Raw genomic sequence first — 22,660 nt, 5'->3', positions numbered from 1 at the left:
TCTACACTAATATCAGGACTGTGTCACTGGCCATAGTCCAATGTGAAGCATCTACACTAATATCAGGACTGTGTCACTGGCCATAGTCCCCTGTGAAGCATCTACACTAATATCAGGACTGTGTCACTGGCCATAGTCCCCTGTGAAGCATCTACACTAATATCAGGACTGTGTCACTGGCCATAGTCCCCTGAGAAGCATCTACACTAATATCAGGACTGTGTCACTGGCAAGAGTCTCCTGTGATGCATCTAGACTAATATCAGGACTGTGTCACTAGCTATAGTCCCCTGAGAAGCATCTACACTAATATCAGGAAAGTCTACCTTCTGTGTGAGTCCATGGAGAACTGTGCCACTAGTTATAGTCCTCTGTGAAGAATCCACACTAATATTGGAAAAGTTCAGGATGTGTATCTTTCTATCAGCAACGTTAATGAGGTGTAAATTGAAACCCTTTTTTTAATTCATGGATTTAAAGAGAATTTTTCTCCAATGTCTCAGATTACTTCAAGGGACATTACCTCCCTCTTTTTAGGTGAATGATGACCAATGTTGTCTTATTCCAGAAAACCTCAGCTTGCCACAAACAGGTTTTGTTACTGCACACACGTGTGATGCCTTTATACACGCATTATAAACATTAAACAGGATGCATATGGTTGAAAATATTCTATAGGCCACACAAAGAGTAAATGTCAGCCCCCCGCAGCATGTACAAGGGGTAATGTTTAATTTATTTTTCTTTATTTCCACAATATATATTTACTATATTGTTCCCTGTATAAAAAAGAAACAAGAACGTATTATACATGACATGTTTGCTTTACAGAAAATTAAACACCCAAAACTAAGGTCGGAAATTCAGTTTCAAGTGATGTACCAGCTTCCTACTGCATAAATACAAAGGTCGCAGCAAGTGCTAAAACAGTTTTATGTTAACTCTAAAAGCCATGTTGTAAGTGTGTAATTATAACCCAAGACCAACAAAGCAAGTATATACACATACATACAGGCCCAAACAAAATGGGGTAAAATCAGCTGCAGTCTTTTTACACTATAGGGTCACGCAAGTTAGCAACACATGTGCTCATACTGTAGGGTGGAAAGCGCATTTTGTTTTTTTAAAGACACCTGCTGTCCAAACTTGCAGAAACAATACGAAATTGCACACAGAGATGCGCAGGGTTATAGTATAAAACTAGAGGAAATGAAAATGGATAAACTGGCAATAGCTATAGATTAGATGGCAATAAAAATCTGACTGCAGGAATTTTGTCGTCTGCCAGAGTCCAACACATCCACTACCCATCGCCTGCAGTTTCATAGCAACACAAGTCTCATCTCTTCAAAAGAGTGCGAAAATACTTGGACCATTGTTTTTCTTGCCCTTTTTGCAGCTAAAGGGTTAAACCATCCTATTTTTGGATGCCCACTAAAGCAGCATACCCTGTTTACCCACAGAAAATGGATACCTCACTGGATGCTCTCAGGCTCAGCAGTTACATTGATAGAGGCCCATCCTCTAATCTGCTTTGCAAGCCTGACACCCAGTAACACAATCACAACAGATCTTACTTGAAAGGCAAAAAGGTTTAAATGTTAATGTTCTTTATAATTGTATTGTTTGCTCAAAGTCAGCTAAAAAAATAAGCCATGAAGGGAAAGGTCAGCGTCATTAGAACTGGGTGACACCAAGTAACCTACTAGAAGTATGTATAGGTTGGTGCCTCAGTATGTACAGTGAAGGTGCATCAGCAACCATGGAAAAGACATGCAGTGATTGCACAAAAGTCTCTCTTTGTTACACTTATAATCCTTCAGCAGACTATTTTATAGTTGGGGGAAGGAGGAGGCTGGGCACAAGTGCTGTCAGCATGGTCAACTGATGCGTCAGGGAGAAATGCATGGTAAGAGAGCCTTTGGTAGGATCCTAACCAATAGGGTAACAGTTCGGCATTGGCCATGCATGCAGTTACTCTGCACTGCTAGGTCGGTGTGCAATAAACTGGAATGTGTATATATCTTAAGTGCATATGAACACATGTACATACATACACAATGTACACAGACATACGTCGTCACGCTTACAAGTCAGCTTTGATAACAAACCAATGCAATGTAGCAAAGCACCAGGTGGAAATATCCCCTGAGTATAGAGCTGAATAATCCAATCTTCTGCAAGGTCTGGGACTTTCTACTCCTTCATGAGCAGTTGCGTGCCACTGACTGAACAAAGCCCATGGACCCTCAAACTGAAGATTAAGGAGTCTTTTTTAAGGCTTTTCACATGATAAACATTTCCATTTATCCAGTCGTGGGATCACATTGGCTGCATCCAAGAATTCAGATTGGCTGTGGGGATTGTTTCATATTTAGACTAATATGTGACCACAGGTGTCTTCACTCACTATCGGAGAGTGTTTCATACTGAGAGCAAAGCAGTGGTTTAGGCTCCTCGTCTCGAGCTCTCTGTGGAGTTGATGAGTTACTCTGTGGAATGGTTGTTGAAGGTGGAGCAGCCACAAGGCTGTTAGAGAGCCTCATTGTTAATGGATTGTATGGAAATGGTGTCGATCCTGCATTAGAGAAAAAAATTACAGTCAGATTAAAAAGTCTCTTTGTGGCAAAAAAACACTAAAAATTGCAGATGCTATTCTTATTCTTTTTAATTACATAGGATAAATGTTCTATTTCTTAGTTGTACTACACATACAATTAATTATCTCATATGTTTATTTTCACTTCAGATTCCCTTTAAGAATAGAGGGAAGTTTCCGGGTTAAAGCTGCCTTGATTATAAGCTACAGAATACTTTTTCCTTTACATGTAAAGCTTCGGATATAATATAAAAATATATAACAGCTGCTACCAGTTGTAAGAGTCATGACACATTGCCAAACCAATCATGGCCAGTGACATGCAGCCACTATTAACTGTGATATAGATATGAATATATTATAAATGAAGAAGGGCGGGAGGAGGCAGAGATCCACGCAGATTGACGCGAGTAGAGGCAGAGCTACTGCACAAAGCTCTGCCTCTACACGTAAGGAGTCCCGAAATTTGCCGAGTATTTCGGGGGTATTAATTGAGCGTTCAGCCACGGGGATGCAGCATTTCAGCTAGGGCATTCATGCTAAAGAGGCTTGTCAAGTAAAAACAGATTTTTTTGGAGGCTTCAGTGTTTCTTTAAGTGTCCATCATGCCAGTTTGTAATTTAACCACTTGTGCCCATGCAACAGTATAATCCCATCCTCTTTGCCACCAGTTATAGCAGAAGGACGAGATTGTTAGTCGGCAGCATCTGATGAGCACAACATGCGTGCGATGTCTGGGCACATTGTTTCCCCATTCACCCTGCCCACTCCATTGTGCACCACCTGGAGGCTAGTGAAGCTTCTGTACAGCCTCTGCCCCAGAATGTTTTACCAGGGACCGAGCCCCGATACTTGCCGGGAGACAGTCCTTGTAGGCTTTACATTGTACACATTCAAACCGATATCTAATAATGATCTGTTCACAGACAACAAGTGATTTGTATCTGAAAATTAACCACTTAAAGACCGCCCCACGCCAATGGGCGTGGTCGCGGCGGCAGCCCCAGGACCGCCTAACGCCAATTGGCGTCAGGTCCTGGAGCGCTGTTTTGCCGGCGAACGTATGCGCGCGCATCACCCGGCATGCTTTGCAGCCCCCCTCCGTCATCAGCCCGCTGGCCAATTAGCAGCGCCGGCGGGCTGCGATCATTCAAACAGGCCAATGGAAAGTGTATAATACACGTTGTAATGTAAAAAACGTGTATTATACTGGCTGCCTCCTCCTCCGGTGGTCATAGCATTCCCGGACGACCACCAGAGAGGACAGCAGCCCTTCTTGTGAGTGTGACACACTGATCCTGCCAGATCCCCCACCCGATCGCCGCTGATCACCCCCCACTGCCCCCCTCACTGCTCTGACAGGCGTCTGACTGAGGTCTGAGTAATATCTGGTCGCCTGTCACAGCTCTGATCGAGGTCTGAGTGACATCTGGTCACCTGTCACTAGCTCTGAGTGAGATCTGAGTGACATCTATTGCCTGTGCACTGTTTTTTGACATCTGATTGATTGATTGCATTGTGATCAGCCTTTGATCATCTGTGATTTCAATTGCTGTTTACAATGGTTGGCATCTGACAGCTGCACTGTGATTGACATCTGATTGCCTGTTTTCACTCTGACTGGCATCTCATCTGCCTCTTGATTGGCTCTGATTGACCTCTGTCTGTTTGTAATTGCATTTAATTGCTTCTGATTGCATTTGATTGTTTTCAATTGCCTCACATTGCATCTGATCACACACCCCCCCCCCCCCCCCCCCTTGTCACTATCTTAGTGATCTAAAAACAGGCCAGTGAGTTAGCTAGGCCCTTTTGTTAGGTAGTTAGCACCCAACCCACTACTCCGCAGTCACTAATTAGTCGCTGATTAGCGTCATCACTGTCGCTAATCAGCATTGTCACTATATAGTATCTGTAAGTGATCAGTACTGCAGTATGTTAGGGTCACCTTAGAGTAGGCTCCGCTAAAAACGCAGTGTTTGCCCGATCAGGCCTGATCATTAGGCCACACTTGCATTCAGCCCGCTACACTGCAGTGTCAGATTTTTTTTCCTGATCACTGCAAAAACACAACACAATAGCTGCGGCGCTCTAAATATCAGTTTTGATTTTTTTTATCAAAACTGAGCGACCGCAGCTTTTTAGTTCACAAGCACTCCTTTTTGCTAGGTAGGTGTGCTCTCTTTCCTGGGTAGTCTCTGAGGAATACCCCCTAAATTTAGCATTCCAAAATGGCAAGAAAGGGGTATTCCCTGCAAGAGGCCTACATGATTCTACATGATTCTGGCCGAGTCGGGTGAGAGTGATTGGGACTTCTCATCCGACAAATCATTTGGTTCAGAATACGAACCTGTAGATAGCAGTGGTTCTCTGACCAATAGCGATGATGACAAGGTTTGGGTTGCTGCTTGCGCCAGGCGTACCCGACCCCATGTCAGTAGACCGCAGGTGGCGCAGGATCAACCTCAAGGGCAGCAGAGTGGTGCTAACGCTGATCCAGGTTTTCATGGTGAGGCATGCACCAGCAGCACATCCTGGACTTGGAACAGTACTGCCGTAGACCCTGGTGAAGAGGCAAGCACCAGCATGGCAGTTGAAACTGGTTCGGTGGCACGTGCAGTAAGACCCCGGTCGCAGCCACCAGGAACACGGGCCAGTAGAACCCCTACACTCCCAGAGGTGCTGGCAAATCCCGATTGGCAACCCCCTGGTTCCGCCGCACCCATAGTGCCCCCTTTCACCGCCCAGTCTTGAGTCCAGGTGGAGACAGATCATCTAGGATCGGCTCTAGACACTTTTCATCTGATCTTCACCGAGGATCTCTACGACTTAGTCGTGGCAGAGACCAACCGTAAGGTCACACAATTTATCACCGCCAATCCGAGCAGCTTCCATGTCACAGTTTCCGAATTTAAAATCTTTTTGGGCCTTCTCCTCAACATGGGTCTCACAAAAAAAATGTATTGCGGTCCTATTGGTCTGTGCACCCAATATATCACATGCCCATGTACTCTGCTGCCATGTCCAGGGCACGTTTTGAGGACATCCTGCGCTTCCTGCACTTCAATGACAATACAACCTGTCATAAAAGAGACCACCCTGACTATGACCAGTTCCACAAAATTCGGCCCCTCGTAGACCACCTGTCATCTAAATTTGCAGATGCTTACACCCCTGAACAGAACATCTGCATAGACGAGTCCCTTGTACATTTTACCGGGCGCCTTGGCTTTAAGCAGTACATCCCAAGCAAGCGCGCCCGGTATGGGGTCAAGCTGTATAAGTTCTGTGGCAGGGCCACAGGCTATACATATCATTTTAGGGTCAATGAGGGAAAAGACTCAAAATTGGAGCCGGTCGGATGCCCTACCTGGGGAGCAGTGGCAAGATTGTTTGGGACTTGGTGTCACCCTTGTTCCAGAAGGGGTACCATCTTTACGTGGACAATTACTACACAAGCGTGGCCCTCTATCAGCATTTACAGATAGTCGAAATTCGCTGCTGTGGCACTGTGCGGCCTAGTCGCCGGGACTTCCCCCAACGGCTCATTATTAGCCGACTTGCACGGGGGGGAGAGGGCTGCCTTGTGTAATGAAAACCTGCACGCGGTGAAATGGACGGACAAGAGGGACGTTTACCTTCTGTCCACCATTCACGCAGACACGACAGTCCAAATTCAACGAGCAACTGAGGTTGTTGAAAAACCCCTCGCCGTCCACGAATATAACCTTAACATGGGAGGGGTGGACTTCAAAGACCTGATATTGGCTCCCTATTTGGTTTCTGCATAACCAGATGCTGGTATAAGAAAGTGTCTGTCTATTTGATTCAGTTGGCAATGTACAACAGTTTTGTTCTCTACAGTATGACTGGGAGAACTAAAGGATCCTTCCTTAAATTTCAGGAAGAGATCGTTTCGGAACGCCTGTATCCAGAAGGAGCCGTGGCCCAACCCCAAAATGTAGTTAGCCGGCTACATGAAAGACACTTCCCTTATGTCTTTTCAAGTACCTCATCTCACCGTTCCCCAAGAAAACGTCGTCATGTCTGTAGCAAGGGCTGGAATAAGGCGTGACACCACTTTTTATTGTCCCTACTGTCCTGACCAGCCTGCCCTATGCATAGCATAGGGGAGTGTTTTGAGAACTACCATGAGCAGGTATGCTATTAGAGTAGGGACACAAAGGTCTCTCAAGGCTCATTCACACTGACGCGATGCGTTGCGGCAAATTGCCTAGCAAAAGTCCCACTTTGCTGTCCCCACTACGCCGCAAGTGTGTGACTTAAAGGGGAACTTCAGCCTAAACAAACATACTGTCATCAAGTTACATTAGTTATGTTAATTAGAATAGATAGGTAATATAATCTCTTACCCACCCTGTTTTAAAAGAACAGGCAAATGTTTGTGATTCATGGGGGCTGCCATCATTGTCATGGGGGCAGCCATCTTTTTGGTTGAAAGGAGGTGACAAGGAGCAGGAGACACAGTTCCAACTGTCCTGTGTCCTGATTACACCTCCCAGCTGCACATGCTAGGCTTCAAATGTTAAATTCAAAATGTCAAAAAAAAAAATTGCACCAAAACAGCAAAACGAGAACAACAAAATCAGAATCCCATCATGCTTTGCACAGCATCGGGGAAAAAAGCTCGGGCAGTTTTCTTCTGTGCAGCTAAAAATGAGGCTTGTATAAGAGAAACAAAGTTCTGATACTGTGAAACTGTTAAAGAAACACCAAGCCTTTTCAGTGCTGCTGAGTCGATTTTTAGTCCGGAGGTTCACTTTAACACTGGTGCATGCCTACGCTACTGCGCGGCTCCTGCGGCAATTTGCGTCAGCTGGATGGCGACGCAAAGATTACTTGACCGAATGCCAAACAGGGAATACCATGTACTAACGCAGTATTCCCTGAAGGTCTGTTTTTGGCGATGCGCTGTGCGGCGGGCGCGACCCACCGGATACGCCAATATGCAGTGTGAAACCACACATCAGCTTTGGAGAGACCCAAATACACAGGGCCGCCAGAAACCTCTCCTTCCACTTGGGACAAAGTGCATAGTGTACTTCGCCATATCTCTGTGCAATTTACACTTTTCACACTGTCCCATGGGGAAGGAGAAGTTTGTCCTCGGAAGGTAAGCAAAAACAAAAAACAAAAAAAAACAGGTAAGCAAAAAAGTTAAAAATTCCAAATGTTATTGTTTACGAAAGTTAATGTTAAGGAATTTCTTGCATTGCTGCTTGCTTGTTTTTCTTTTTGTACGTTTTTCTCTCTCTCTCTCTTTTCCATCCTTTACCCTTCCAGGTGGACCGAGCGAACGACTGATCGACCAACCAGCTGCAGCACTGATGGTGCATCCTGACAGAAGCATTGCGCGTCTGTCAGATTACACACAAGTCGGTGCATGCAGCGCTGCAGGACGAGATTTCTCCTCCGCAGTAAGATACATTTGCCAAGGCATATGAGCTAAGGGGCAGTGTTGGAGTTCCTATGCTTTGGCAAGCACTTTGTATCAAACCTGGCAAAGGTTTTTTCATCCACCTCAATCGATGTGAATGGATTAATCTGGTTTGCCAGGGCATAAGAGCAAAGTGGGTTTGGAAAATGTTGTGGGCAATGCTCTTATGTCCTGGCATATGCCATGCCCCCCTCTTTTTTTTCACATATTTCGGCAGATATTTTTTCATCCACATTGATCAATGTGAATGCGAGAATCTTTGCTGTTCATTTTTTCTTTTATGGGAAAAAAAAATGCATCACCCGTATGCCCAATATAAGGAGTATAGCAGGAACTCCTAATACTGGCCATACATGTAATACTTGCAGAGATGCTAAAATGCCAGGACAGACCCCACACGTGACCCCATTTTGGAAAGAAGACACCCCAAGGTATTCGCTGAGGGGCATGGTGAGTTCATAGAAGATTTTATTTTTTGTCACAAGTTAGCAGAAATGGATTTTTACATTTTTTTCTCACACAGTGTCATTTTCCGCTAACTTGTGACAAAAAATAAAATTTTATATGAACTCACTATGCCTCTCGTGGAATACATTGGGGTCTCTTCTTTCCAAAATGGGGTCATTTCTGGGGTGTTTTTACTGTCCTGGCATTGATTGATGGGACCTAAATTGTGAGCACCCCTTAAAGCCTAAAGGTGCTCATTGGACTTTGGGCAACTTTGCAAAAATGTCACATATGTGGTATTGCCATTCTCAGGAGTAGTAGTATAATGTGTTTTGGGGTGTCTTTCCACACATACCCATGCTGGGTGGGAGAAATATCTGTGTAAATGACAATTTAGTGTAAAAACATTGAAAAAATTGTCATTTACAGAGATATTTCTCACACACAGGATTGGTTATGTGTGAAAATACACCCCAAAATCACATTATACTACTTTTCCTGAGTACAGCGATACCACATGTGTGACACTTTTTTGCAGCCAAGCTGTGCAAAGGGGCCCAAAGTCCAATGAGTACCTTTAGGATTTCACAGGTCAATTTTAGTTATTTGGTTTCCAGACTACTCCTCACGGTTTAGGGCCCCTAAAATGCCAGGGCAGTATAGGAACCCCACAAGTGATCCCATTTTGGAAAGAAGACACCCCAAGGTATTCCGTGAGGAGTATGGTGAGTTCATAGAAGATTTTATTTTTTGTCACAAGTGGAAAATGACACTTTCTGAGAAAAAACAAAAAAAAATCTATTTCCAGTAACTGACAAAAAATAAAATCTATGAACTCACCGTACCCCTCACGGAATACCTTGGCGTGAGGAGTAGTCTGAAAACCAAATAACTAAAATTGACCTGTGAAATCCTGAAGGTACTCAATGGACTTTGGGCCCCTTTGCACAGCTGGGCTGCAAAAAAGGGTGTGGTATCGCCGTACTCGGGAGAAGTAGTACTATGTGTTTTGGGGTGTATTTTTACACATACCCATGCTGGGTGGGAGAAATATCTGTGTAAATGGACAATTTAGTGTAAAAAAATGAAAAGGTTGTCCTTTACAGAGATACCAAGCATGGGTATGCGTGGAAAGACACCATAAGATACATTATATTACTTATCCTGAGTACAGTGATACCACATGTGTGACACTTTTTTGTAGCCTAGCTGTGCAAAGGGGCCCAAAGTCCAATAAGTACCTTTAGGATTTCACAGGTCAATTTTAATTATTTGGTTTCCAGACTACTCCTCACGGTTTAGGGCCCCTAAAATGGCAAGGCAGTATAGGAACCCCACAAGTGATTCATTTTGAAGAGATATTCTAAGACTTAATTATGAGATAGAAGGATTTCAATGCTGAACATTTTATAGTTGCTGGTCTCCTGGCTAATTGGAACTTAGAAATAAAAAGGGAGTAAATCACTAGTTTCACTAGGTGAGTTGTACCCCAAACAACCCAAATAACTAATAATAATGCAAAGAAAGAAAATTCAAAGCCACTAAAAATGAATGTAAAAATAGCCACTAAGGGTGAATGTGAACATACACGTGTGGTGAAAGGCAAGGAATGGCTTCATTCACCTGTAGAAGATGGCCTCTCCTCCCACACTCTGTTGGTTAAGGGGGTTTTCCTGTTACAGTCACCTTCTGAGTGCACTGATGATGCAGAAGGAGGGCGTTCTGAAGACAACCCTGGTGCAGGTGATTTCGCCTTCCGGCTGCTTGGTCTTGATATTTTGGATTTCCCTCCACTACCTGAAATCAAACATAAATCCCTAAAGCATTGTGAAAGCCCACCAAACCCACACAAAACACAATAATATTTCTAAATAGACCAATCCATTGTGGGGAAAAAGTAAAAACCATAGTTACAGGAAACTTACATATAACTTGTAGGAATTTTAACTTCTCAATTAATAACTTCACTGGAGGTCTACATAGTACAAAACACTGGTATGTCTTATCACTTACATGAGCAGAGAGGCAGTATAAGAGTGTTATGCTGGGGATACACGGTATGTTTCTGTACCGTGTATCGAGCAGCTGATCCGGCCAGCTGATAATATTCAGCTGGTCCGATCACGCTGCTCGACCCCCGCTGGCGGCTGCCAGACCCCAAATTATATCTCCCTCCGAGTTGCGACAACTCGGAGGGGGAATAGTATTCAACGCCACCTCAGAGTTTAGCGGCAGTGGGGAAAGCCGTCATTCGGCTCTCCCCTTGCCGAACTGAGCAGCGCCGACATATATACTTCCTATGGCTTCCACTCCTGATTGTTTGAACTGGATAGCATGTTACTGGAAAGGTCATGTGACCTAACTGACCAATAAATGTGAGCATATTCTCTAGAAAAAAAGCACATAATGGGCAGGTGATTTAGTCCATATCCCTACAGCCAATTAAAAAAGCTGTTATCTCGTGTGTGGGTAGTTTTAAAGAAGCCTGGATATAGATAGCCTCCAATTCTAACCAACTAAATAGCATAGCAAACAGGTATGTAGTGACACGATTAAAGAAGCTGCACCAAAGCATTTTCCAATAAATACAATTAGTTAAACATGAGCCCTATTATTTGATATATCCTGCCTTAGCAGTACTACTAATGAAGCTGACCCTATATGTTTATGTACAAGATATCTCAGCTAGAGGAGAATCGGTTTTCAGTTTCATTTTATCTTTTGCTGCCTCCCTGTCAGACAAACCAGATGATAAATGTAGGGCCCACCCCAAGTTATTCTGGCAAGAAAGTTTAGTTTAAACAAAACAATCTTTATCGATACATTATAGGCACTTTAACCAAGATGAATAGTGATTTTTGTTTTTCATTTAACGCATTAGGATTTAGTAATATTTAGTACTGACAAATTATTTCTTAAAGCGAATCTGAAGCCACAAGAAACAAGCAAACAAACAAAAGATACCACAGTAGAGGGAAGCCACTAAAGGCTTCCCCAATCCTCATCAAGCCCTCCGCTTCTTCTTCCTGGACACGCTCCCTTACTTGTACATGCATGATTGCACTGCGCAGGTGCCAGTAGGGTTTGCACCCACACAGTAGCACAGAGTCACTCCTGCATGGAGGAAAAAACATGCTTAAGGCAGGCCTCTTACACACTACATGCGATTCCAATTTGCGATTTTGACGCGATTTACATGCAATTCCGATTTTGAATCGGTACTGCATGCTGCGTTTTGTTTTAATAGCAACCAGGGAAAATCGTAATCGCAAGTCATACTTGCAAATCAGATTTGCAGTGTGCAGGGGGGCTAAGTGCCACTGCGAATACGTGGGCCATACCTTGTGTCATACACGGAGGGGAGTGCTGCCGCAAGGACCATACTGGACATTATTTTCAAATATTTTCAGTGTGCAGGATTGGAGGGGCATAGGAAGTGTGGGGAAGCCTATGGACTATCCAGAGTCTTCCCTCTACTGAGGTGTCATGTTTTTCCCACTTCGGGTACACTTATAGAAGTATTTTTTTTTTTATAATTTTTCAATTAACAACAGCAGCAATTTTAAGGGATTTGGGAGTTTTATTCAGAAGGCAAAACTAAGAAAAAAAAGCTTCTGCGGGAGAAATCAAACAACTCCCGCCACTGCATGCAAAATATCTGAAGAGGTTTCCACCTTCAATGATATTAGACCTGATGGTCGTTTTGTAAAATTTTAGGGAAAACCAAATATTCTGCGGTTTTCAAAACTGTGTGACGCTGACCTACCGAGATCTGCTGTAAAAATAAAAAGGTGGAGAACTCTTCCTAATGTCTCTGTCACAGAAGCTTGGAGTAAAAATAATTTAGGACTACAAAGTATGCTACAATACAAAACTACCCAATTGTCCCACAATGATTGCAAGAAACTTTCAAGCATTTAATTATAAGCCCATTACTTGGATTTGCACCACAGTAGAGAGAAAAGACTGGACCATAGTAAGTGCTAGAAAAGAAGGCAGGCTTGGCTAAACATTGTTACCAGAGACAAGCAAGTGAGAAAATAAAACCACAGAAAAAGTAAAAGAGGAAGAAATAAAAAAAATTAATAAATATTAGAAAAGACCAAAAGTGTGAAATGAAAAGAAGCAGCAGACCTTGCAAAGACCGCATGTCCTCATTTCGTCCATCAGCAGCTGTTATGGGTATAGCAGAGGGCAGGCTTGCGTTGGCATTCAAAGGGTTAAAAGCATTGGTATTGAGTGCTGAGCGGTCTTCCCACTGCTCATCATATTTACCCATTAGGGCTTTCCTAATTATGGCCTCCAATCCTATGTTGCTGCCGGAGTTCTCCTGCATGGACTGTGTCCTGCAACTGATTGGTCCTACAAAACAGACAGAAACAATTGAAGGAAACTAATGAATGTTTGCATGCATACATACATACAGCTAGAAAAGCAGTGGTGTCTTTGCTCTATACAACACCTATAATGTACATAGCAGCATTGTATATTCTTGTGTGAAGCATACATAATAGTTTTTTTTTAATGACACAGGTTATGTAATAAAGCTGGGACAAACCACCTTCTGTTTTTAAAGTCTTTCTCTAGCTCCACATTTTATTAATTACTAACTCCCTCCACTCACAAAAGTATTAATATTTAAAATAATCAGAATTATAAAGGTAACAGTGGAACTCTGCTCTCTAAGTGCAGCCACATCATGCAGTCTTCTGTGAGGGGTGGGTGTGGTCTATGGAGGATGTTGTGCAGCCAGTCAGGGAGGAGTTTGGATGGTATAATTCTCTTAGTTAGCAAACGATAGCTGAACCATTATTTAAGTCCATTTGTAAACATTAAGAATTAACCTATGCACATAAAAGTAGATATCCTCAAGAAAGTGAGGGACCTTTTACCCCACTTAGAGGCATTTAGAACCAAAAAATGAATATATGAGGAGCGCTGGATGTATGGTCAGAATTGTTTTATTAGTTAAAATAACTTCTCTACTCTAAAATATTTGCATAAAACTTACAATTGTAACATTAATTTGCACTCTCATACAACCATGCACACAGAGCAATCTGGTGTCCCTGGAAAAACAGAAAAGAAAAATGCTGATTCCTTTAAATATTAGGGCTCTAAGCTCAGAGCCCTAATATTTAAAGGAATCAACATTTTCCTTTTCTATCTTTACAGGGACACCAGATAGCTATATGTGCATGGTTGTATGTGAGTGCAAATTATAGTTACAATTGTCAGTTTTATGCAAATTGATCTTAAATACTGATATTTTAGAATAGAGAAGTTCTTTTAACTAATAAAACAATTCTGACCATACATCCAGTGCTCCTCAATGAACCTATGTGGCTCGATGTGGGGGAGGTAGGGGTTAGTTAATAAAATATGAAGTGACTTTAAGGGCCCTTTTCCACTAGCAATCGCAATCACAAATCACAAACGCCAGCGATTGCGATTTTTCATTAATTCTGTTATGCGATTGCGATTTTCATTTGCATTGCATTATCATTGTAAAAATCGCTCCAGCAAGCGATTGCGATTTGCGATTTGCAAATTAAATCACTGTAGTGGAAAATACTTCTCGTGATTTCTATGATAAAGTAACAACTCTAGCGATTTAAAAATCACTAGCGATTTGCGATTCAGCAATCACAATCGCTCTAGTGGAACAGGGCCCTTAGGCAATGCTATATTTTGCAGTGCTTTCAGTACAATACTTTTAGGCTCCTTTCAGCCCTTTAAATAAAACCTGGTGGTGCATTTATGCTCACAGGCCATTCTCCTATTCATGAAATTCCTTAACCTGCAAAACCTAGATTTATTTTGGGAGCGGGGGGGATTGGAGAGCAGTAAGTTATATGAGCAGCAGTGCAAGCGTTCGGTAGGCAACAGGCAGGTGGCGGGTATCGGCAAGTGGTGCAAGTGTTTGGCAAGTGTCGGAGAGCAGTCAGTAAGCAGTGCAGAGTTCAGTATAAAGGTTAAAGGTTAGTGTTAGGCGTAGCAGTAGAAAGATTAGTGTTATGTGTATCGGTAGGAAGGTTAGTGTTAGGCATATTGCAAAGAAGGTTAGTGTTAGGCGTATCGGTAGTAAAGTTAGTGTTGGGTGTATCGGTAGAAAGGTTACATAGTTATTTGGGCTGAAAAATTACATAGGTCCATCAAGTTCAACCAGACAAAAAAGGTTAGTGTTATGTGTATCGGTAGGAAGGTTAGTGTTTAGCATAACAGTAGGAAGGTTAATGTTAGGCGTATTGGTAGGAAGGTTAGTATTATGTGTATCAGTAGGAAGGTTAGTATTAGGCATATCGATAGGAAGATTAGAGTTGGGTGTATCAGTAGGAGGGTTAATGTTAGAGGATAGGGTCGGGGAAGGTTAGAAGCATACCGCCGGGTATCCAGATGATTGATAAAGAACTTTCACTACTCGTAGAATAATATTGGTAGCATTATGTTACCAATATTTGAACTATTGGCACAGCTCACACCAAAAACACATTGTGGCATTAACAAATGATGGAGGACTAAGGGGCTGCTGCACAGGAAGTACTTAATGTGTGATGTAAGCACAAACAAGTAAAATACTAATACTACTAATATGAAGCATTATTTATTTGTATTACTTTAGCTTATCAGTAACAGGGAGCGCTAGATCAGTGTACCCTGTGGAGAGAATTGGAAAAAGTACCAGCACATAACAATAATACTCCGAATATCCTTTTAAATGTAACTCAGAGAGGTTTCTATGGGTCTGTTAATGTGTAATAATGCCCATGCTGAAAAGACTGATCATGTAAAGTAACGAGATAAGCATAACATTGCTGTTGAACCATTGAAATTTTTTTTTATGGTTCAAAAAGCTTTATTCAAAGAATATAAAACAAAGCCATTGACAGGTTTCAGTAAAAGCCTGCTGTGGACAAGTTAAAGTAGATAGTACAAATGTGCTATACCAAGTCTGATGAACCACAAGCTAGTACATTCCATTTCTGAACCTTGAGTGCTGCGTGTTATTCAGACGACGACACCAAACAGAACCAAACAAACACACTACCTGATCCTGTAATAGCTGGCATGTTAAATATTTCTGTTCCTGGCTGTCCGATATCTGAGTGAACAAAACAAAAATTAGAACATGACCTCCACAAACTGTGTAGTACATAATAATTCTAGTAAAATGCAATATGGTTTGCAAAATGACAATTATAGATTACATCTAGCAGATATTCAGTGGGAAGGCAGAAACATATTGCCTGCATATCTAAGGGGTTTTATTCAAAAGGTAAACTATGGGGAACAATCATCTGACAAATCTGGTTTAAATCTTGCTTTGTTATATGACTGTGGCTGAGTCTGACCACTCTTTCGTTCCCTGATCGGAAAGAAACCAACAGGAACCGTTTCAAGCATGCAAGAGGGAGCAATAGAGCAATTACTTAGATGGGTGGGAGGTACAAAGATTCTAAAGCCACCCTTGACTGCTCTTTATCAGATGCCTCTGTTTTGCAAGTCACATTGGGGTGTTGAAATGTTGTGGTAGCATGGGGTCCGGCAGTGGTGACAACATACTGCACATAGTAGGATATAGGGAAACTTGCAGAATACAACAGATTAGATAGGAGCAAGCCTCTCTAACCTCGTTCCAAGAACAATTTTCAACCCCCCAAAAGCCAAACTTCTTCCATGTGAAAAAACAAACGTGTAAACTCTTACTATACTCTGGCTCATTCCTGTTGGTTGTACTAAGCTTTTTAATGATCTCCTGTTTCTTGGATTTAACCATAGCAGAGGTGCTCTCAGTCAGCTTACTGAAGAACGCTGGGGGTTGAGCGCTGTTCCCTGGGGATTTCGAACCCATTCTGTGGAGAGAAAAATATGTAGGTCAGGTTATATATGCTTCACCATATAGAATTTTCTTAACAAGGCAATCAACTTACAACATTCTCTAACTTTTATTTCTCTCTGCAACAACAAAATGACCATTTTACTCACCAATCACACTATAATAAGGAATCTCAATATCTCAGGTTGACCCTTTCATTTAGTTTAGAACACTGAGACTATAGCAAGAGGAGTAAGGTTACAACTTGCTGCCATATACTGAAATGTCGTATTGAATGTCAGTGTGCTCTTACTTAAAGTCATTGGGAGTCATTTTTTTTTAAAGGCAGATACTTACCTAAGGAGAGGGAAGGCTCTGGGTCCATTAGAGCCTTCCCTCTCCTCTCCCAGTGCCCTCATTGCAGCGGCAGCTCCTCGGTTTGAATCCCCCGCCGAGGAGGACTTTAGAAGTCTTTGAGAGCTGAGTCCTCCATACTGCGCACGCATGGGAGAGGGCGTTCGCACACGGGCAGCGGCCCGTCTTTGGGAGCACTCAGACTCCAGAAGACTTCCGAAGCCTCTCTTCGCCGGCGGACAGAGCAGTATTTGACCAAATTGGGCAAATACTGCTCCCGGGGAGCCAGCGCTGGAACGGGGACAGAGAGAGGAGCAGGCAGGCTCTTTAGGGTCCATAGCCTTCCCTCTCCTTAGGTAAGTATCCGGCTTTTTTTTTATTGACTCCCAATGACTTTAACTAACTGCAGTAAATGCCCATAGACTACACCAGAGAACAAACTAAAGTTATGTCCACAACCCAAATTTAAATATGGGTTATGTGTGTCCTGAGGAGGCGTGGAAACATGTGAAACAGCGGTCAGCACTGGCGGGTTTTTTTAAATCTGTTGTAACCTACCATGTTCAAATAAAGTGCCATTTATACCGAGTGCCGGAATCCATCTCTTCCTTACGCTTATCTAAATTTAGTTTAGCTCCCTATGAATATCTTAGCACTAGTGCAATGTTTTCCGAAGTGACATCTGAAATTAATAGCACTTCTAGGATGAATAATCTTATGACTGGGTCTCTAATGGCATTATATCATAGAAGACCTTTTAATTTAGTTATTAGGACTGCTATCCCCTAACATTAGGTAGCACATGCGTATGTGCACAAAACTCTAAGAGCAATCTAAGAGAGCTCTAACCAGACAAACGAGACAAGACAAACAGTCAGAGCTCACAGTTGACAGAAAAGCACTGGGGAGTGGAGAAGCCTGTGCACCTTTTACACTATGGAAAAATGACATCTCTAGGAAGTAATACATGCAGAGCAGTGCTGGCCCCATCAGCACTAGCCCTGTTTCCTGTGTAGCCTTTAACTGAGTTTCAAAGGGCAAATTTACTTTACTACGAAAATCTATGTACCGGCATTTTTTTTACTTCCTGGCCTTCAGGGGGGTGCTTAACACCTATGAGGAACCTGGGTATGTTTACACAGCAGTTGGGGAACATTATTTCCATCTCAATAACAGCTGACAGCAATGCGGGGCGTGTTCCTAGTGAAAAGGCTGCTTGGCATTGCTATCAGTTTTTCCACAAGGGAAGTTACAAGTAACAAGTCAAGTCAGTTACAAGTCAGTGTGAGGAAGCTTAACCCTTTCGGGTTCCATTGTTTTTACAACTTAAAGTTCCTGGCGTTTTTGACACTTTAGCTGTGTCGTTTTGATACAGCAGTAACTTTTTAGTTATCTATGCTATCTTAGTGATACATATCGTTTTTTTCAGTACAATCTAGGCTTTCTTTTGGTAATATTTTTCTCCCCAAACTATTTTGTTTTATAGTCCATTTATGGGGAAAATTAAGTGTAAGTGCAGAAAACAAACATATTTTCCATTTTCCCCCCTCCCTAATTTTCACATCTCGCGTCCCACAGTTATAAAACATTTACAAACAAATTATTTGGCCCTTCCCGATTAAAATGATACCCCATATGCCCCATTTTACTTCTAGCTGAGCATGTGGCGGACCGTTATCCCCAGTCTGCACGTCTGTGGCGATCGAATGCGTTTGCTAGGGCGACAGTTCAGGGGGCATAGAGCTGTACAGATGCATCACTAGGAAACGGCATAGCGTTACATCTGTAGAGCATTGGGGCCTGAAACTTTCGCCCTAACGATTGCATCCGATCGCTACTGGCGGTAGTCATTAAACACAGCCATAGGTATTGCAGGGGTTAATAATGGGTTAATAGGCTAATTTTGGGTTAAAAATTAATGGGGAATAAAAAAAAAATACTTTTTATTTTATTGGGCTCATGTCACTTTAAATTTTTTTTTTTTTTTACTTTTACAGCTTTTTCCCCCCTAACTTTATTGAATGATTGTTGCTGGCTAACAGCAACAATCATTCACGTGACTGTGCACGAGCGTGCACAGTTACGTGCACGCGGAGCGGCGGCAAATAGCACGTTTTAATGCAGGACGTAGATTCTACGTCCTAGAACATACAGGGGGACTAATTAGGACGTAGAATCTACGTCCTGGAACTTAAACAAGTTAAAGAGGAACACCAGTGAAAATAATGTAATAAAAAAAGTGCTTTATTTTTACAATAATTATGTATAAATGATTTAGTCAGTGTTTGCCCATTGTAAAATATTTTAAATCCCTGGTTTATATTCTGACATTTATCACATGGTGACATTTTTACTGCTGGCAGGTGATGTAGCTGCTGCTTGCTGTTTTGGCAGTTGGAAACAGCTGTAAACAGCTATTTCCCACAATGCAACAAGGTTCACAGACAGGAAACTGCCAGGAGTACCACAGTCCTCAGAGTTTCTTATGGGAGGGGTTTCACCACAATATCAGCCATACAGCGTCCCCTGATGGTCTGTTTGTGAAAAGGAATAGATTTCTCATGTAAAAGGGGGTATCGGAGTTTCTCTTTAACAACCATCCTGAAATGCATAATTTACACGTCCACCTATATTTATCCCATACGTGAGTCGCCCTTCCCATAGTCCTTTGCTGTATCCTCTTCATTCATGGTCACATTCTATTTACGAAAAGGAGGAGGTTCACAGCAATTATTTCAAATGTGTATTTATGGTTAAAAGCTGGTCCTATTGGGCAACATGGTGGCAATGATTTTTCTTTCTGTCAAATACTGAATTAAACTGTGGATAGATAAAAAAAAGATTCTGTGTAAAATTTAATTTGCTATTTCTATATGAAATGGATTTAAAAGCTAAATGTACACAAAACTGTTATTTCAGATTTGACAAGGCCCTGGCTGGTGCCTGACTCGTGGAGTATTCCAATGAAGAGATACCAGTACATGACTTATCAGGTCATATATATACATGCTAATAACATGACAAAGATATAATGATCCTCATATTATTGTCATTGCATTATGTGGCATGCAGCATACACTAGGTCAACCTAACTACCATTATTCACTCATAACTCATAAATATCAGGGCACCTAGTCACAGCTTTCTGAATAATTTTTTAAATCCATATTACAGAAAAATCTTCTGGCACAAAGCATGAAAATCATTCCTGTACTTAACAAAAAATGTCAAGTGGAAAAAAAGAAAGTATGAAACGGACAGAGCAGGGCTTCGTAAACATAGGGAGAGCAATGACTGGAAAGAATAAAGAAAATAGTGACCTGGCCGTGAAAATATAGAGATGGGGAGTGGAATGGTTATTTCTACCTAGCTTGCTTTGGGTTCTATGATGAAAGCTACAATGACATCTAAAGTATGGCAGTAAGATCTCCTCTGCATTCCTGGGTAGTTATCAGATCTACATTTACATCATGCTGACATTATGTGAATAACTAATCTGCACATTTACTACTATTAAAAAATCGTTACTATCATGTATGCATATACTACAAGAGCTTAAAGAAAAAATATCATTTTAAATTCATACTTCCATTTTGCGGTGTAATACTATCTCACTCAGCAATCACTTGTAGGAATGGACAGTGAAATCACACCAGGATAAACCTTGCATTTATTGCTGATAAGTTCCAACCTCCCATATTAGGAAGTGCTATGCTACAGATTGGAAATGGAGGAAGTTCTCATGCAAAAGGTGGAAAGGAACTATAGGAAAATAATGACTTGATACTGATGAAGTAGTAGGTTGGCATGCTTTTCAGAGTGCATTACCTTGGTTCTGTTTGCTCTCCCTCTCTATATAGTGTAGGATATGTAGAACTTCTAGCATAGTCTGGCTGTCCCATGCTCTCTGGTGGAGAAATAGGGTCGATACCATCTTCTGATCCACTCAGTGCAGACACTTTGTTTTGATCTGGTGATCTAAGGATCAATGAAGCTCAGGTTCATCCAGTGTTCACACTTCAAAGATGATTTTCACTTTTACAAAGAATATGGAAAGTCTGAGGGTGTCCCACAACCCCACATCCACAGTGTTTACACTTCCGTCTTATTTTCAGCTGCAGTTAATAAGGATATATTTGCAGCTAAAAACCTGGCCGTGTAAGGGTTCATCTGCTCATCATGGACACAGGTGGATGGAAGTAGTTAAAATTATCAAAGCATGTCATGTTATTACGGACTAGTGTATAACTGTTTTAGTAACAACATTTTACATAAAAACGAGTGTGATGCTCTTTCTTGCAAGCTCTGCAACTCTTATATGTTTTTCTTTATGTGGTTGTACTTACCTCTTTTCTCCGCCACCGCCTGGAGACGCCCTTGCGGTCTGACCTGAATCTTGCTGCTGATGGACAGCATCATTGGGGTTCTGCCTCAGATCCAGCACAGGGCAGCCAGCATAATATACCGGCGCTGGGACTTGCTGGTGAGGATGATGCCGGGTGTAATCCTGCGTAATGACCTCCTGAATTGGAATAGGCATACAATTATGTAGTTAAATAGGATGAATAAAACACATTAAAGAGACTCATATCATATAAATGTTTAGCAGTTTAATCTGTATGGTATTATTTATCTTATGACTTGTTATTAAAGAATACAATATCATAATAGCTGTAATAATGATAATAGACCAGCAATGGCTTTGCCAGAGTAGTTTAGTTCGCATGTTCCTCATAATAAGTCACATGGATAGGTATAGGTTTTCATGTATCTTGGAACCGCTAGCTGCAATGGCATAAACAGTGGCGTATTTAGAAGAGTACAGGCATGGCTTGTGCCATAGGCGCTGCAGCACCATGGACACCATGCAAGCACCTGTGCATCTTCAGAGGGTCGCGCTCAGCGATGGGGGACAGCAGACCACCGAAGGAAGCCTCAATAGGATCCTGAGACTTCCCTCTCTTTAGGTATCTGATTTTGTGTACCCGAGCTTTGGCTTGGGTACACTAACACCCTTTCAACCAATAAGTAAGGAGAGTGGGTGAGAAGGAGGGGGCACCAAATAAATGGTCTTCCTTTGGCTTTGTATGGTCTTAATCCATATCTGGTGTTCAAACTAATTAGCCGAGGGGAAAGGTTAGTGTTAGGAGTTGGGGGGAGGTTAGTGTTAGGTGTTGGGGGGAGGTTAGTGTTAGGAGTTGGGGGGAAAGGTTAGTGTTAGGAGTTGGGGGGAAAGGTTAGTGTTAGGAGTTGGGGGGAAAGGTTAGTGTTAGGAGTTGGGGGGAGGTTAGTGTTAGGAGTTGGGGGGAAAGGTTAGTGTTAGGAGTTGGGGGGGAGGTTAGTGTTAGGAGCTAAGAGGGGAAGGTTAGGATCAGAGTGGGAAGTACGTGTTCGGTGTTAAAAGAGGGGACAGTTAGTGTTAGTATAGAGTACAGAGAGGGAGTAAGAAGAGATATTTCACAAAGAGTAACTAAGCAATATTTTATATAAGTAAAAAGCAATATCCCAAGCCAAAAACACAGGCAACCATAAAAATTGTGTGCAAAGAAGGATGCTGACGCCCCTGGGCATAAAACACAAATATTCCTTTTTTCTTTATTATCAAAATGAGAAGGTGACACATACACTGATATGCTGAGCCAGGGTGACTACTCGCTGACTTTTCACATGGGGCCCAGCCTGTGATGGATGACACGGGGACTGCTGGCCATCAGCCTTCTGTCGCAGATGTCCTTCTGATATATGCTTCACAGGCACTATTGAGAAAAAGATAAAGGTGTTTTAAAAGTAACTTCTGCACATTTACACAATAGCAATAATCTGTTCTAAGTATCCTGGTAAACAGCAACTAGCCAGATTAGTAAAAAATTGAATTCTAATTGGCTGCTGTGGATTACTGTACTTTAGCACATCATTAGCTATGTTACTTTGCTGCATGAATTGGAAACAGACAACAGCAAATGCAAAATGTAGAGATGGTCAAAAC

General features: G+C 42.1%; 1 protein-coding gene across 17 annotated transcripts in view; it reads right to left on the bottom strand.

Moving 5' to 3' along the window:
- Window positions 1-691: 691 nt before the first annotated feature.
- The window catches only part of NCOR2 (nuclear receptor corepressor 2), a 641,335-nt gene continuing 619,366 nt past the window's right edge, over window positions 692-22,660 (bottom strand). For 12 of the 17 annotated variants that reach the window (XM_068243885.1, XM_068243948.1, XM_068243940.1 and 9 more), the window contains 8 exons: window positions 22,300-22,430; window positions 21,021-21,196; window positions 20,503-20,652; window positions 16,212-16,357; window positions 15,553-15,606; window positions 12,639-12,866; window positions 10,128-10,301; window positions 692-2,578 (listed from right to left, as the gene is read on the bottom strand). In XM_068243885.1, coding sequence (XP_068099986.1) covers window positions 2,403-2,578; window positions 10,128-10,301; window positions 12,639-12,866; window positions 15,553-15,606; window positions 16,212-16,357; window positions 20,503-20,652; window positions 21,021-21,196; window positions 22,300-22,430 — 1,235 coding nt within the window. In that variant the 3' untranslated portion in view covers window positions 692-2,402. The remainder of the gene's footprint in view (window positions 2,579-10,127; window positions 10,302-12,638; window positions 12,867-15,552; window positions 15,607-16,211; window positions 16,358-20,502; window positions 20,653-21,020; window positions 21,197-22,299; window positions 22,431-22,660) is intronic. The other 5 variants (XM_068243983.1, XM_068244026.1, XM_068243973.1 and 2 more) reach the window with 4 other exon arrangements.

This window comes from Hyperolius riggenbachi, chromosome 1, assembly GCF_040937935.1.
Source record: "Hyperolius riggenbachi isolate aHypRig1 chromosome 1, aHypRig1.pri, whole genome shotgun sequence".
NCBI lineage: Eukaryota > Metazoa > Chordata > Amphibia > Anura > Hyperoliidae > Hyperolius > Hyperolius riggenbachi.
The sequence above is the reverse complement of the archived record's forward strand: the minus strand, read 5'-3'. Positions and strand labels throughout refer to the sequence as shown.